The sequence below is a fragment of the Eulemur rufifrons genome, chromosome 24 (genome assembly GCF_041146395.1).
Source record: "Eulemur rufifrons isolate Redbay chromosome 24, OSU_ERuf_1, whole genome shotgun sequence".
Classification (NCBI taxonomy): Eukaryota; Metazoa; Chordata; class Mammalia; order Primates; family Lemuridae; genus Eulemur; species Eulemur rufifrons.
The window spans coordinates 21,234,448-21,250,146 of NC_091006.1; the positions used below are offsets into that span (position 1 = coordinate 21,234,448).

The 15,699-nt window shown below is 36.7% G+C and overlaps 2 protein-coding genes across 9 annotated transcripts in view; both read right to left on the reverse strand.

Annotated features, from left to right (window-relative positions):
- MTHFD2L (methylenetetrahydrofolate dehydrogenase (NADP+ dependent) 2 like) overlaps positions 1-15,699 on the reverse strand; it is an 85,052-nt gene that overhangs the window by 63,480 nt on the left and 5,873 nt on the right. Inside the window, exons 1-4 of one of the 8 annotated variants that reach the window (XM_069458309.1) lie at positions 8,773-8,827; positions 7,874-7,931; positions 3,918-4,102; positions 3,205-3,327 (exon numbers count right to left, since the gene is read on the reverse strand). In XM_069458309.1, coding sequence (XP_069314410.1) covers positions 3,205-3,327; positions 3,918-4,071 — 277 coding nt within the window. In that variant the 5' untranslated portion in view covers positions 4,072-4,102; positions 7,874-7,931; positions 8,773-8,827. Of the gene's footprint in view, positions 1-3,204; positions 3,328-3,913; positions 4,103-7,294; positions 7,311-7,873; positions 8,081-8,772; positions 9,220-13,258; positions 13,293-15,699 lie in introns of those variants that run through there. The other 7 variants (XM_069458314.1, XM_069458307.1, XM_069458313.1 and 4 more) reach the window with 7 other exon arrangements.
- LOC138375024 (bifunctional methylenetetrahydrofolate dehydrogenase/cyclohydrolase 2, mitochondrial-like) lies at positions 4,079-15,328 on the reverse strand. The gene is made up of 3 exons (XM_069458315.1): positions 15,107-15,328; positions 13,172-13,292; positions 4,079-4,102 (listed from the first exon to the last, which is right to left on the reverse strand). The coding sequence occupies exons 1-2, from the start codon at positions 15,247-15,249 to the stop codon at positions 13,202-13,204; spliced, it is 234 nt and encodes a 77-aa protein (XP_069314416.1). The 5' UTR covers positions 15,250-15,328; the 3' UTR covers positions 4,079-4,102; positions 13,172-13,201.

Sequence of the window (15,699 nt, forward strand, 5' to 3'; positions counted from 1 at the left end):
TTGGCTCTATGCTTCTCACTCTCTGAAATGAACACAGGACTCAAGCAATTTAGTCTCTAGTACAGATAGATCACCAGTGCCATCTAGCGGGGAGGAATGTTACTGATAAAGGGGTAAAATTTCTACAGATACTTAATAAATTTGATTTTATTAAGACAAATGAAAGCTAATGTAGTTAGAAATCTGTGACAAACTAAATATAATGTAGGTTAAAAACTGACTTTTTAATTTTTTAATAGACAAATAAAAATTGTATCTAATTGTGGTATACAATATGATGTTTTGATATATGATATACATTGTGGAATGGCAAAATCCACATTAAAAAACTGATAAATTAATTTTAAAATAAATGGCTAAAAAACATTGCATATTTTTTACTTATTTTTTTAAATTTCAAAATATTATTATAATTACGGGGGTAGAAGTGTTTTTGTTACATGAATATCTCCTATAATGCTTATGTCTGGGCTTTTGGTGTGCCCATCACCAGCATAGTGTTCATTGTACCCAATAGATAAATTTGTAGTCCACACACCCCCTCATGCACTCCCCTCTCCTTGATTTCTCATGTCCTTTATATCACTTCGTGCCTGTGTATCCATCTATTAGCTCCCGATTATTAGTGAGAACATATGGTGCTTGGTTTTCCATTCCTGAGATACTTCACTTAGGGTAATGGTCTCCAGTTCATTCCATATTGCTGAAAAATGATATTATTTTATTCCTTTTTATGGCTGAGTAGTACTCCGTGGTGTGTGTGTATGTATGTGTATGTGTGTGTATATGTATCTCACATTTTTTTAGCCACTCATGAATTGAAGGATACTTAGGATGATTCCACGTCTTTGCAACTGTGAACTGTACTGTGATAAACACTTGAGTGCAGGTGTCTTTTTGATTCAATGACTTCATTTCCTTTGGGTAGATACCCAGTAGTGGGATTGCTGGATTGAATGGTAGGTCTACATTTATTTCTTTGATGAATCTCCACACTGTTTTCCATAGAGGTTATAATTTGCAGTCCCACCAAGTGTACCTTTTTCTCTGCATCCACACCAGCATCTATTGTTTTTTCACTTTTTACTAATGGCCATTCTGCTAGGGGTAAGATTGTATCGCATTGTAGCTTTAATTTGCATTTCCCTGATTATTAGTGATGTTGAGAATTTTTTCATATGTTTCCTATTTGTCTATCTTCCTTTGAAAAACTTCTGTTCATGTCATTTTCCCACTTTCTGATGGGGTGGTTTGTTTTTTTCTTGATGATTTGAGTTTTTTACAGATTCTGGATATCAGTCCTTTGATGTATAGTGTGCAAATGTTTACTCCCATTCTGTAGGTCGTCTATACACTCTGTTGATTATTTTCTTTGCTGTGCAGAAGCTTTTTAATTTAATTGAGTACCATTTATTTATTTTTGCTGTTGTTGTATTTGCCTTTGGGGTCTCGGTCATAAATTCTTTGCCTAAAGAGTTTTTCCTACATTTTCTTTTGGAATTTTTATGGTTTCATGCCTCATATTTAAGTCTTTAATCCATCTTGAATTAAATTTTGTATATGGTAGGAGATACAGACCCTGTTTCATTCTTCGGCATGTGGCTAGCCAGTTTTCTCAGCACCATCTATTGAATAGGGCATGCTTTCCCCAGTGTATGTTGTATGCTTAGTTGAAGATGAGTTGGTCACAGGTAGATTATTTTATTTCTGGATTCTCTATTCTGTTCTGTTGGTCTGTCTCTACTTATATACCTTTCCATGCTGTTTTGGTTACTCTAGCCTTGTAGTATAATTTGAAGTTAGGTAATGTGATGCTTCCAGATTTGTTCTTTTAACATAAGATTGCTTTGGCTATTTGGGCTCCTTTTTTTTTTTTTTTTTTTTTTGGTTTTTTGGTTCCAAATAAAGCTCAAGATTATTTTTCTAGATCTGGGAAATATAATGTTGGTATATTGATGGTAATTGCATTGAATCTGTGAATCACTTTGGGTAGTATGGGCATTAAACAATGTTGATTCTACCAATCTATGAGCAGGAGATGATTTTCTATTTCTTTACATCATCTGCAATTTCTTTCAGCAGTGTTTTGCAGTTTTCCTATTACCTCCTTTGTTAAGTATATTCCTAGCTATTTTATTTTCTTTGTAGCTATTGTGTATGGGATTGAGTCCTTGATTGGACTCTCTGCTTGACTGTTATTAGTATATAGAAATGTTACTGAATTGTGTACCTTGATTTTGTAACCAGAGACTTTTCTGAATTTATTTATCAATTCCAAAAATCTTTTGGTGGAGTCTGTAAGATTTTCCAGATACAAGATCATGTAGTCCACAAACAAGGATAGTTTGACCTCATCTTTCCTGATTTGGATGCCCTTTATTTTCTTCTCTTGCCTGATTGCTCTGGCTGGGATCTCCAGCACTATGTTCAATAGAATTGGTAACAGTGAGCACCCTTGTCTTGTTCCAGTTATTAGGGGGAATGATTTCAACTTTTTCCCGTTCAGTATGATGTTGGCTGCCGGTTTCTCATATATAGCTTTTGTAATTTTGGGGTATATTCCTTATATGCCTAGTTTGTTGAGGGTTTTTATCATGAAAGGGTGCTGCATTTTACCGAATGCTTTGTCTGCATCTATCGAGATGATCACGTAGTCTTTGTTGTTGTTTCTGTGTATGTGGTCAATCAAGTATATTTATTTACTAAGAAGAAGGCAAGCACTGTTCAAACTACTCTTGACAAGTTTTTTGCAAAGAAATCAAACACTTTAATTCTCAATATTTCTAATGTTTTAAACTATAGTGTACTAAATAAATATTTGTTTTACTAACTTTTCATTTCCTTATACATTTATAAACCACAGTAGGAAAGTTCTTAATGTTTTGGCAGAAAATTTTAAAGGTCACAGAAAAATTGTCATCTTTCCCACTGATTATTAAGATTATTTTGCCTGGTTTCAGCTCATATAGTCATTTTTATGGTCCTGCACTACTGTGCAAAGCAACAAGTGCATGTATTGCCAATGCCTAAATTTTTCACAGTTTTTTGTCACTGTAAGCATAAATCATTCAGAAATCAACAGCTAGTATACCTACTACTGGTATAATAACTAGTGCCCTTCTAAACACTTTCAGTGTCATGATATAATGTTGAAAGATGCCCTTTCTCCTAACCAAACCAGATATATAGAAAAGCATTATGTACCTGGCAGTGGTAACTGAACTAATATACCACTGACTCTTGGGTCCATGTTCAATTGATCAGTTATGTCCAAAAGTTCTTCCTGAGAAACATCCTTGGATTTTAGAATAAGCTCACTACAGATACCTGGAAGAAAAACAAGCAGAGAAAGTTGCTTGACTAAATAAGACATGGTTTTTCATTAATGGTGTCTTACACAGCGTAGGTTTGGTCCCTACTGGAAGGAAAGGCCTTTCTACAAAGATGATGGTCAATGTATCTTCGGGAGGTATTTCTCACATAGTACTGCTGTTTTCTCTTGGTTCACATGCACTCTTTGGCCCAGTATCCCTTGTGACAACTTGCATTTATTGTAATAAGCTATTATTAGTAGATCTGAAGAGAGTAAAAATACTACAATGACCACCATTCAGCCAAGTTTGCCAGGTTTATTATTTGATTAAAACAAATGTAATGAAAATGGGCCTTTTAAATGTAAAATATCCCTCTCACGTGTTGCCATAGGATATGAAATCACACTGAATTAACTGTGTGAAGAATCTGAAGAAAAAATGTAAGAAATTAATATAAATTTTGATGATTGAATAATCTCTAATCACAGTCATACATGTTATTTAAATGGCACTTATTTGATAATTATCAGTCATAATTATCACACTTTAAAGTAAAAAGAGAAAGCAGATTTAGTAACTATTACAACTAAAACACATACCCACCTACAGCAGAGGCAGCTCTTATCTTATTCCTGACATACGTATGGCTTGCTGGGTTATCTCCTACTAAAATGATGCTAAGGTGAGGTCTTCTGTTCCCCAGGGAAATCCATGACTCCACACCTCGCTGTATTTCTTTCTGGATATGTTTGGCCATTTCAGTTCCTGAGATGATAACGGCTTCATGTCTGTGGAAAGCAAAGCAATAAATGTAATACTAAAAAGACAGTAAGGAACTTTCAACCACATAAATTTAAGGCAAAAGAATGAATAAAACATCTATGATTCTCCAAGAAAGACCCAAAATTTGATTTTTTTTCAATTATATTGATAGTTATTCTTCAGGTTCATAAATATATTTATAATTTTGTGAAGGGTGCCAATTCTGTTTTTTAGTTCTACACTGTAATCTATCTGCTATAGACTGAATGTTTATGTTCCCACAAAATTCGTATGCTGGAATCCTAACTCCAATGTTATGATATATCAGGAGGTTGGACATTGAGAGGTGATTAGATCACTGGGGTGGAGCCCTCATGAATGAGGTTAGTGTCCTTTTAAAAGACTCCAGAGATCTCTCTTGTACCTTCAACTATGTGAGGACACAGCATGAAGACTGGCATCTATAAACCAAAATGCAGGCATTCACCAGACACTGAATCTGTTGGTGAATTGATCTTGAACTTCTCAGCCTCCAGAACTGTGGTGAAGAAATTCCTATTGTTTATAAGCCAACCATTCTATGGTATTCTGCTATTCTATTATAACATCCCAAATACTACAATACTATCTACAGCATACATTTCCATTCCTTTGTAACTTTCATTTATATTAATATATATACACATATACACACATAAATTATCAAACCACATACTAAAGATCTGGACCATTACATTGGCTACATTATTTTTTCTAAAGAGACAGATCAGCACAGCCCAGTTAAAACTGCACCTATCTTCAAAGCTGGGCTTTGTATATACATGGCCCCATAGTCTTGTGACCCTAATGCTAAATCTGTTTGCTCTTGGTTACAAAACCCTGAAGTCATGAGCTCCGTACTGTACAACTCTTTTAACTTACTCAAGGAATAATTTTATTCCACAACCCCAGGCTAGCTCCCTGACAATAGCTGTCAGTCTAGCCATGCTTGTCATTGATTATGGTGGGGAACAGGCCAGTAAACAGATGGCTCAGCTGCTCCCCCTCACCATAATGTCATTTCTAATGAAAAAACTTTACACAGACCATTACTTTCTGGAAGTTTATAAGTATTTAAGAAGGTAAGAAATGCTATATTTTGTTATATAACATAAAGTATCTCTGGAAAGGCACAAAGAAATGCATTATAGGAAGGCTTTCCTGCTCTCCAGGATCTCAAAACTTAAAAGTGGTGAATTATGCTGTTCTTGCTGTGTTTGGTATTTAAAGGCACCTGATAAAGCAGAAGATGGTTCTTCCTGTTGCCCCTGTCTTTTCACTGTTGAAAGGTCTAGTGAAAACATGATTACTACACAAAAATCCAAATGTAGGTCAAAAAATATTGTGAAGAGGAGAAAAAGGAGGAAGAGTAAGAAGCAGAAGAGAAAGAAAATAAGGAAAGGAAGCCCTTACAGAATCTTAATTCTCTCTAGTGCCTGTACACTTTTAATTTTCTAATGAGGGCCATAATTATCAGCCAACACACAAAACGCAAACTTGCTGTTCTTTACAAATAAGTTAACTGCCCTCTCTAATAGGTTTGTGTATACATAGGTAGAACCACGTAAAGAATACTCCACTTCAACCCAGAACCGCTGGCCCAGAGCATTCATCCAGATTCATACAATTTTGATGGAAACAATGTTCTGCTAAGAAGCAATTCTCAAATGTTCTCTATGGATACATACATTAAAAAGTGCCTGGGAAGCAAGCTAAACCTGCAGATTCCCCAACCCCACAATGACATCTACAATTCAGAATTCCTAGGAAGGGTGAACTCTGGGAATATGTATGTCTATCAATTTCCCATAGGTGATTCTTATGCATGACCATGTTTGAAAACCATTTCTGCAGTTTAACACAAAAATTTATTTTAACAAAATCATACTTTGTGAATAAATATTTAACTGAGCAAATTGGTTAGACAATACAATCACAACTAGACATAATGATTATAAGTAAATTCTACTTTTGATTCCAATTTTGTCTATGCCTCACTAAAATTTTCATAGTTTCCAAGCCATTCAAGGCCATGGTAAATTCAGTATACCAATCTTGTTCCACTGTCTTGTTTTTTGTAATACATTTATTGAGCATAATTGACATGTAATAAACCATACATATTAAAGTGTACAATTAATATATGCATATACCTGAGAAACCCTCACTACAATCAAGAAAATGAAGATGTCTATCACCCCCGAAAGTTTCCAGGTGCCCCTTTGTAATCTCATCTTTCCACCTATCTCTGCCAGACCCCTCCCCCCATCCTCAGGCAATCACTAATCTAATTTCTATCACTATAAATTAGTTTGTATTATCAAGAAATTTATAAAAATTAAATCACACACTACATATTCTTTTTTGTCCAACTGCTTTTTTTGTCTTTTTTTTTTTTTTTTGAGACAAAGTCTTACTCTGTCACCCTGGGTGGAGTGCAGTGGTGTCATCATAGCTCACTGCAACCTCAAACTCCTAGGTTCAAGTGATCCTTCTGCCTCGGCCTCCCAAGTGGCTGGGACTACAGGTGCATGCCACAACGCCCAGCTAACTTTTCTATTTTTAGTAGAGACAGGGTCTCACGCTTCCTCAGGCTGGTCTTGAACTCCTCCTGAGCTCAAGCGATCCTCCCGCCTTGGTCTCCCAGAATGCTAAGATTAAAGGCATAAGCCACCGCACCTGGCCTCAACTACTTTCACTCAACATAATTATTTTAAGATTTGTTCATGTTGATGTATCAATACTTCACTTCTTTTATATTGCTGAATATTATATTGTATGGATATACCAGTATCTGTTTATCTATTCAATTGCTGATGGATATTTGGGTTGTTTCCAGTTTTTAGTCATGACAAATAAAGCTGTTATAAATACTTGTGTACAAGTTATTTTATGCACATGTGCTTTCATTTCTTTAGAACAAATACCCTAGGAGTAGAATGGCTAACTCATATGGTGGGTGTATGTTTAAATTTGTAAGAAACCGTCAAAATGTTTTCTAAAGTGATTTTACCATTTTATATTGGTACAAGCAGTATATAAGAGTTCTAGTTGTCCCACATATTTGTCATCACCTGGATGGTCAATGTTTTAAATTTTAGACATTCTAAGTGGACATATGGTGGTATCTTATTATACTTTTAATTTGCATTCCCTGAATGAATAATGATGTTAAATACCTTTTCATGTGCTTATTTGCCATCTGCCATCTTCTTTTGTGAATTACATAATGTAATCTTTTGCCCATTGTTTAATAGGTTGTTTCCTTGTTTTTGGATTTTAAGAGTTTTTATATATCCTAGATTCAAGTCCCTTATCAGATATATAATTTTAAATATTTTCTCCCTGTACGTGCTTTGCCTTTTTATTCTAAGAACAGTTCTCAATTTTGATGTACTCCAATTTATTAATTTTTCCTCTTATAGATCATGCTTTACGTGTTTTATATAAAAAATCTTTGTCTAACTCAAGGTCACAAAGGTTTTCCCCAGTGTTTCCTTCTAGAAGTTTTATGGGTTCGGGTGCCACATTTAGTTCTAAGATTTGAGTCTATTCTTAGTTTGAAAAGAATTTGTATCAGAATATCGTCAAGTGCTTTTTCTGTGTCTGAGATGATCATATGGTTTATTTTTGGTGTTAGTCTGTCAATACGTGATTGATTGGTTTTTATTAGGGACAGGTGCAGGTCGGCAGCGCTAATCACAGGAAAAGAAGAGGGGGACAAAAATTAGGAGGACAATGAACATTTAGAACCAAACCTGGAACAGCACAAACTTGTGGTTAGGGACTTTTCCAGGCCAGGAGCACATGCAGAAACTAGGAAATGAGTCAGACATAGAAAGACAAATGTCACATGTTCTTTTAAGTGGGAGCTAAATAATGTGTACACAGGGACATGGAGTGTGGAGTGATATACAATTGAGACTCTGAAGAGTGGGAGGATGGGAGGGGCAATGAGGAGGAGAAATTACTTAATTGGTACAATGTTTGTTATTTGGGTAATGAATACTCTAAGAATTGTTAACTTCATTACTACTCAATATATCCATGTAACAAAATCATACTTGTATCCCATAAATGTATCCAAATTTAAAAAAAAAAAACTGACTCAAGTATTTGAGTAAGTGCTAAGAATAATTATTCATGCCGAATAAAGATAATATTCACATAAATAATATAAAATTTTAAATTGTTTTAATATATAAGTATATATCTTAACATGTTAATTTTGAAAATAGTTTTGAATAGAACTACTTTGTAGGTACACTAATATGTTTGGAACCCAATAAATATCCCAAATATGTAATTTCCATTACTTTAATGCCCTTTTCCACTTTCAAAACATATGCTGGTTTGGTTCAAAAATTATAGTCACCTTGCCATTAATGCACATCAAATGTACAATCAATTTGACCCCTTAGATACTGTTCATGCAATATACCCTGTTATTACTTGCTCAGGTGATGTTTTCCACAAAGGCAGAAATGTGACCAACCCCCAAAGAAGGCAGGACAAGGAACCCTCCCTTCCAATAGCTTATTCTCTCCCTATTGCTGGGCCAGCCACTACATGGTCTTCATTAGGCAGCAATAAATCACAGAAGTGGGGGACGGGGGAGGGAGTAGCAGGACAGCACTAGGCAGTACAAATTACTCACCTGAAGCCCGAAGTCCTGGGTGTCAGCCCTGGTTCACCATTAGTAGCCATAATGAGGTTAGGCAAGTCACTTAACTGGTCTCAATGACATTCAATCTCCTCATATATATAATGAAAATGCTCTCTGTTGACCTTACATTACATAAGAGGATTAGGCTAAAAGTTGGTTGGCTGGTTTACAAAAATGGCTCTCTCTTCTAGTTTCTAATAAATAAAAGATGAAGACATATTAAGACAGCCAGGAGCAATATGAGACCAGAAAGCCAACAGCATTTAGTGCTGTTTCTATGAGCTTATTTACCTGTACTTCCAGAAAATAAACTGTACCCATTTTAATGTATGGTTACTAGAACCAAATGAAGCATTTAATAAACCAAAGTAATAAAAGGAGGCCAGAGCTGAGGGGGAAGAGAAGGGGAGAATCACTTCTTGAGTTATCAAAATACTCCTGCACAAAATGATAAAATAACAACAAATAAAACCTAGTCAAGATCAACAGTTTATTTAATTTGTAAACTTGGCAAATCTACATCTTGGTTTGAATCTTATCTTTAATCACAACTTTAATTAGAGCTGCAACTGACCATTTTATGACATAAAAATAAAAAAATCCCAATACAACTGGTAGCAATTCAAACTTCTCCCCACGTCCTAACACACAGTTTAGTTGCTTTGTATCTTTGGATATTTTGAGTTTCAACTAACAAGATAACAGAAATGAAACCCAAAGGAACCAGGGCAAAATTACATATGGAATAAAACCAATCACCAGTACTAAGGAGCCTTTTGAGGTGTATTTAAAAAAAAAAAAACGAACATTTATGTAAGTTTATGGCCTTCTAAAAACCATTTCACATCCTAAATACTCATGGCTTAAATAATTTTATCAGAAATCACACATTTATGAATAAAAAGTAAAGCAGCTTCTTTCCATTATGTTTGATTCTTTTTGATATTCAGTTTTATAATACCTTCTAGACATGTAAATTAGAACACCAGTAACTACCCTAAACAACATCTGTACATTTCCAAACTATGTAGAAAGAATCTTAGATGCTAAGCTGTTTGCCACAAGAGCCCTTGGTCAATCTGCTGAAACCTCTAGATACTTGAGAACAATCTTGTTAAATACTCAATATAAAATACATAAGATTACAAGGGAAACCAGTATTACTGAAATATCAAATGCTTTTTTAAAATAGCATTAAATAACAGGATTTAGTGGCAGGTCTAATAACTACCGTATCAAGGTTGTGATGAGTGTGTATGTTTCGAGGTATTTGCCTTAACTTTGTGATAATAAAAAAATTTGTGATTTTTATTGGCAATGTCACAAGCACTGCCAATATTACTGTAGTTTGTTGCTAACATTTACAATGGCAGAAAATGCTAAATTTATTAGAGGATAGTGACCTCCCATCTAAGTTCGTGGATCTCCTGAATTCTATCCATGAGGTCCTAGGTTAAGAACATTTCGAACTAAGGGAATCTGACATAATAATTTCTGAAATTTATATACAAAATTAGCTTTTGTTGAGTCATAAAAGTTCTATGAGATTTAATAAATGTTTTCAAAAATAGGAAAAAGCAACAGTGAGGTAAGTCAAGATTACAAACTGCTTATAGAGAGAATACTGGAGAGAATATGTGGGTTCAACCCTTGTCTTTACCATTTATTTACCGTGTTAACTTGGGCAAATTAATTTGTCTAAGCCTCAATTCCCCAATCTGTTAATTGGGAATAGTAATAGTGTCTACTTCCTTCACTCGTGAGGATTAAAAGACATATTTTATGTGAAATATACCAGCAAAGTGATTAACGCTGAGTAAGGGCTCCTTAGATGTTAACAAGAATTTATTTTTCAAAAATACAATTGAATTACTTAAAGGCAAGATGACATACACTGCAAAGTTAATAACAGCAAAAAAGGGGAAAGGGACATCAATTGTAAACTAGAAAATGCCCTCACTTTAGAATTATGAATCTTTGGATAGTCTTTGGTTCTAGGTGCAGTCTTCACTGAGTATAATTACAGAAACATACCTAGAGTACAGGTCATTAAGTGAACAAACCTGGTTGGTATGATGTTGACAAAACATGACCCAAATCTGAGAGTAAATTATTACATATTTTCCAAGAACTAGACACCGAAAAATAGCACGATGGTTGGGTAAGTTAGGCCCAATTGATTTAATGTAATATGATACAGCCATCCAAATGTTAATAAAAACAATAGCAACACAGAAATTGCTTGTGATGTAATGTTAAGTGGAGCAGCTGGCTAGGCCCTCTTGGATATCCAACCCTGACTTCTTTGACACTACTGTTAATTTAGGTTTGGATTATGTTCCATTCTAACCATAAAGTTTTCTGTCTTGTAGTTAATGTGTTTTTTTTTTTCAGGTCCAAATTGCACTTCTTAATATCAAATCTCATTTATTACCAGTCATTTCTTTAATTTATCCTACTCATTTACAGTTCAAATTTCACCCAAACTCCTACCTCTTTAAGCCTTCCTCCACCACTTTATCTCTAATTAAAACTATTTTTAAAAACTTCATTGAGCTCCATGGGATTCCTTGAAAGAGGATGTGACCACGCAAGATTATCTGGTGGTGTTTTGTTTTGTTTTTTCTGCTGTTTTTATCGACCCATTGGGGTATTAACATGAATGAATAACATAACTTCAAAGCATTTGGAAAAAAAAAAAGATTTGGGTCATTAAAGAAATTGCTAAACTATTACTAAGACCATGATTGCCTAACAAAATCTGAGATTAATAACAGTCCTTTTTTTAAATCTACTAATCCATTTTAATCAAAAACCTTGATTTTGGAAACATTATATTAGAACATACCACACTGCCTCTGAACAGCACAGCAGGGACACAGACAATAAAACTAAGATATGAGACACCAGATGGTGAAACATTTAGTTTCTAAATTTAAAATGACCCAGACCTGCTTAGAAATCAAAACTGTAGCCAGATAGCTATCACATCTCATTTTCATTGGAATAGGTGCAGCAGTGAGATAGGAAAACCACACTATCCTATTTGCCAACAAAATAGAACATGATTTTGAGAAAATGCTTTTGCTAGTCTTCAGGACTAACTCTATCTTAGCTGAAATCAGTCTACAGAAAATCAGCTTTAGTGATGGTCCTAATTGGAGTTTGGATCATTCCTTCAGGCTTCACGTAAGAATAAAATGGTCTTTAACTCAAATGGTAATTCTACTGCAGAGAAATATTAAGTACTAGAGAGAAGAGTCTAAAGAAAATTGAACAGTGTCACTAATAAAATTTGTGTTTTATTATTAAACTCAATCACTGTAAAAAAAATACATGAATACTTAAATAACATAAACCAATGTCTTTCATTGGCCACAAAAATGTATTTTCTTAAAATGTGGTCTAGCTGCAAAACTCATAAATAAAGCCTTTGGCAGTGAGACATAAAGAAAGATGAAGCTTCTATAAAGAGCTGCAGGTGGTACACAAAATTTTACAAATGCTAAAAGAAATAATAGTAAAGACGGGCAGAAGAGAATGTACCAAATTAATGATGTGAGGAATCACTGAGCAGAGGATACACATGAAACAAACACTTGGGATACTCAGTTAATGAAAACGAGTGGTTCAGGTAGGATGATCTAAGCAGGGTTTGGGAAAGTCCCTGTGTTGTGAGATACCTACAAACTTCTTTTAGCACGGCACTAAGGCACAAGATCTGTAACCTTCCCAACCAAAGGAGATACGGTTGCTGCCAGGCTCCATGCACCACACTGCAAAGCACTGGACGCAAAACTCATGTGATGTTTATAACCCAAGCACATTTTGATTTGTAAACTCTTCACACAGTACAACAAAATGGGAAAAATTTAACAATGAAGAATTTTTTAGTTTTAACCTTTTGCCTGTGTAGGTAATTTGAGAAACAATAAGCTGCAACAAATAGAAGGGCTTATTTCTTTGACATTAATTAATTTCCCCAATAAGATCTAATTTCTTATGCATACAGAGAAAAAAAAAACTCATTGCAAATTTTAAAAGGAAAATCATTGAGAGAAAAATATTAAATGATACTTCAAGATTTCGTAACTTCTATATTCCATCAAGCATTATTTCTTGAAATTCTACTTATTTAAAAAACACTAAAAAAGAATTTAACCGGTTCCATTATCATGTGCATAGTTAAAAATATGAAAAAATAATCAAAAATACTTTTTCATTTAAGGCTCTATATAGCTCAGAAAACAGTGATAAATCTATTAATTTAAAACAGTCAATATCATTGGGGAAAGAATTTATCAAACTTAAAGGCAATTTTCAGTGAAAATAACACTAAGGTTCAAATTTCATGGCAATAGGAATGATGTTAGACTTAAACCACATTCACTATGAAGAACTAGACAACTAATGTGTCACTCTATATTAAAAAAGATGACTGAGAATGGGGACAAGTGGGGAGGCAGACAGTGGCAACCTCTGGAAGATGGAATCTCTTCTCTCTGCTGGTCCTAGAAGAGAAAAGAGACACCAATAAGCATCAACACACTGTCCGAATTCCTCCCCACCCGAGACCCACCAGTCCACAGGTGTATCTCAACCTTACATCCAACCTCACCTTCAGAGATGGAATTCAGTGCCAAGAGGATGCCAAAAACATCACTTTATCCTAATTGATTAGTGGCATCTTTAAAAAATAAAAACTATCAAAAAATATTTACTTTTATACGGTTATAAACTGCATCCAATGGGACTGAAAGCAGCTAGCTTAAAAGTAATACCTCTCATCATGTATGTGAAGAATAGCTTTTCAAAACCACTGCACTCACATAACTGTTTAAAATTATTAATATAAAGAAGTCATTAAGCATAATTCAAAAGATCTGAGAAAAACAAAATATCTGAATTCTCTATGAGTGGGCGTGGGGAGTGTGTGTGTGTGTATGAAACAAGTGGCTACAACCAAAGGTTTGGCTTGTAACTGTTGTTTGTGACTCTCATTCAGTGTACACAGGTCATGGAGATGTGGAAATGGAGTTTACATCAAGCTGACAAAGGGAAATGAATCAACTTGCACTGTTCGGAAAAGGTTATCTTCGGCCTGGAAAGAAGCACTAAAGCAAATGAAATTCAAAGAATAATGATCTAAATAAATTACTGAGAGTGATAATAGTAAATAACTTCCTCAATTCTGTAATAAAAATAAAATTGCACAGGATCTGCTCTTCCTAGGGAGCAGACTAGCTGGTAATTCCAAACCAAGTGGCAAATTCTAACAGACACAACTACAGCTTACACAACCAGAACTGGGAAATAAATATATATATATATATATACACATATATATTTTAACATATCCTTAAGGAAAAACCTAATCACTAGAAACTATGTCCAAAGTAAACCCTATAGGAAATAATTTTTAATTTCAGTCACTTGAGACTAAGATCCAAATGTATAAAATGGAGAGGTAATTAATTCAAATTAAATGAGCAGTATCTATGTTTCTATGTTAACTGATCATTACTTTCTTCCAGGTATTGTACTGAGCAAAAAGACGAGTAAGACGCAATCTCCGGCCAAGTAAAACAGCACTGAAAGTTCAGTACTAGCGGTCCCTAAAGTCTGAAATTAGGCTCTTCTGGACTCACTGACTCTGGGTCAAGAAAATAGATTTTTAGATGCTTAGGATGGATTTTGCAACTAAGACAAGTAAAGTGGATGATGGAAGGGTGAAGTGTTTGCTGGGCACCGCTGTGCAAAACGGTTAAAACCGTCCCCTTCTGTATTGCATTGTACTTGCCAGCAACCAGGTCCAAACACCTGCAATGAAATCTAGACTGATCGATTGAGGGAGGTTCGGAAGCGCCACACGGAAAAAGACTGAGAAATCAGGATTAATATCTGATTTTCTGAAACCATTAGGAATTTCAGTGCCGGAAAAGACTTTGGCAAAACCATTAACAAAGAAAATCAGAAACTCAAACATTAGAAAACCATTTAGAAGACAACGCCCATTCCTTTACTGACGAAACGCTACAATAACCAAAACAAAAAAGATGTTTGAGCAAGCAGGCCATGTGTTTTTATGGTACCTATTCTTAGTGCCTCAAATGTCTCATTAAATTACTCAGACTGCACCTGCTGCAAATACGGAACGTTCTGGTGCAGGAGCCCAGAGCCGAGCAGATCCAAGTTCCCCGAATTGAGGAAGCCGCGACCCGCCCCCAAGGCCCGCAAGGCCACGTCCACAGCCAAGGTAGCCGCCCGCGCCCCGCCGCCCTCCCACAGCCAGCAACCCCACACCCGGCGCCCGCGGCGATCGTACCTCACGCCGCTGCTCCGGAAGCCCCGGAACGCACGCCCGGCCTCCCCCGGCGCCCCTGCGGGCGGTGCGGCGCTCCTGCGCAGCGCGGGCACTCGGCCCAGGCGGCCGCGGAGCAACCCGAAGCCGCCGGCCGCCGCCGTCATGGCCGCGGATCCCCGGCTTTGGACCGGGCTCCACCTCCCGCTGCTCCTGTCCTGGCGGCTGCAGGCCGGGCTCCGTCCCCCGCCGGCTCCGCCGGGAAAGCAAGTCGGGAAAACTCCTGGCTCGCCACCGGGGGAGGGGTCAGGAGCGGCGCCCAGGGCAGGGGCGGGGCCGAGAGGGCGCGGGGTCGCCTGGGGGCGTGGCCAAGGGGCGCGGCGCGCCGGGGGGCGGGGCCAGCACCCAAGCCCCTGGAAGGCTGCGGCTGAGCAGGGGCGCTGCCTGCTGTGCTGCTGGCTGCCGAGAGGGCGGCGTCTCGGCGGGCACTGCGTAGACGCACCGCTGACATTCCCATAGCGAAGCCACTGGGAAGGCGTCTAAAGTAATCACTTTAGGCAGCACGCCCCACTTTCCCCCAAGGCGGAGCTCCTGCCCAACAGTCTCCGTGGCTATGT

What these genes read in the sequence shown, in the direction of transcription:
- LOC138375024 (XM_069458315.1), bottom strand. Translation starts at nt 15,249, where the DNA reads ATGACGGCGGCGGCCGGCGGCTTCGGGTTGCTCCGCGGCCGCCTGGGC. An exon ending in TTCCGGAGCAGCGGCGTGAG is followed by an intron (nt 13,293 to 15,106) that starts GTACGATCGCCG and finishes TTTCTCTTCTAG; the next exon opens with GACCAGCAGAGAGAAGAGAT.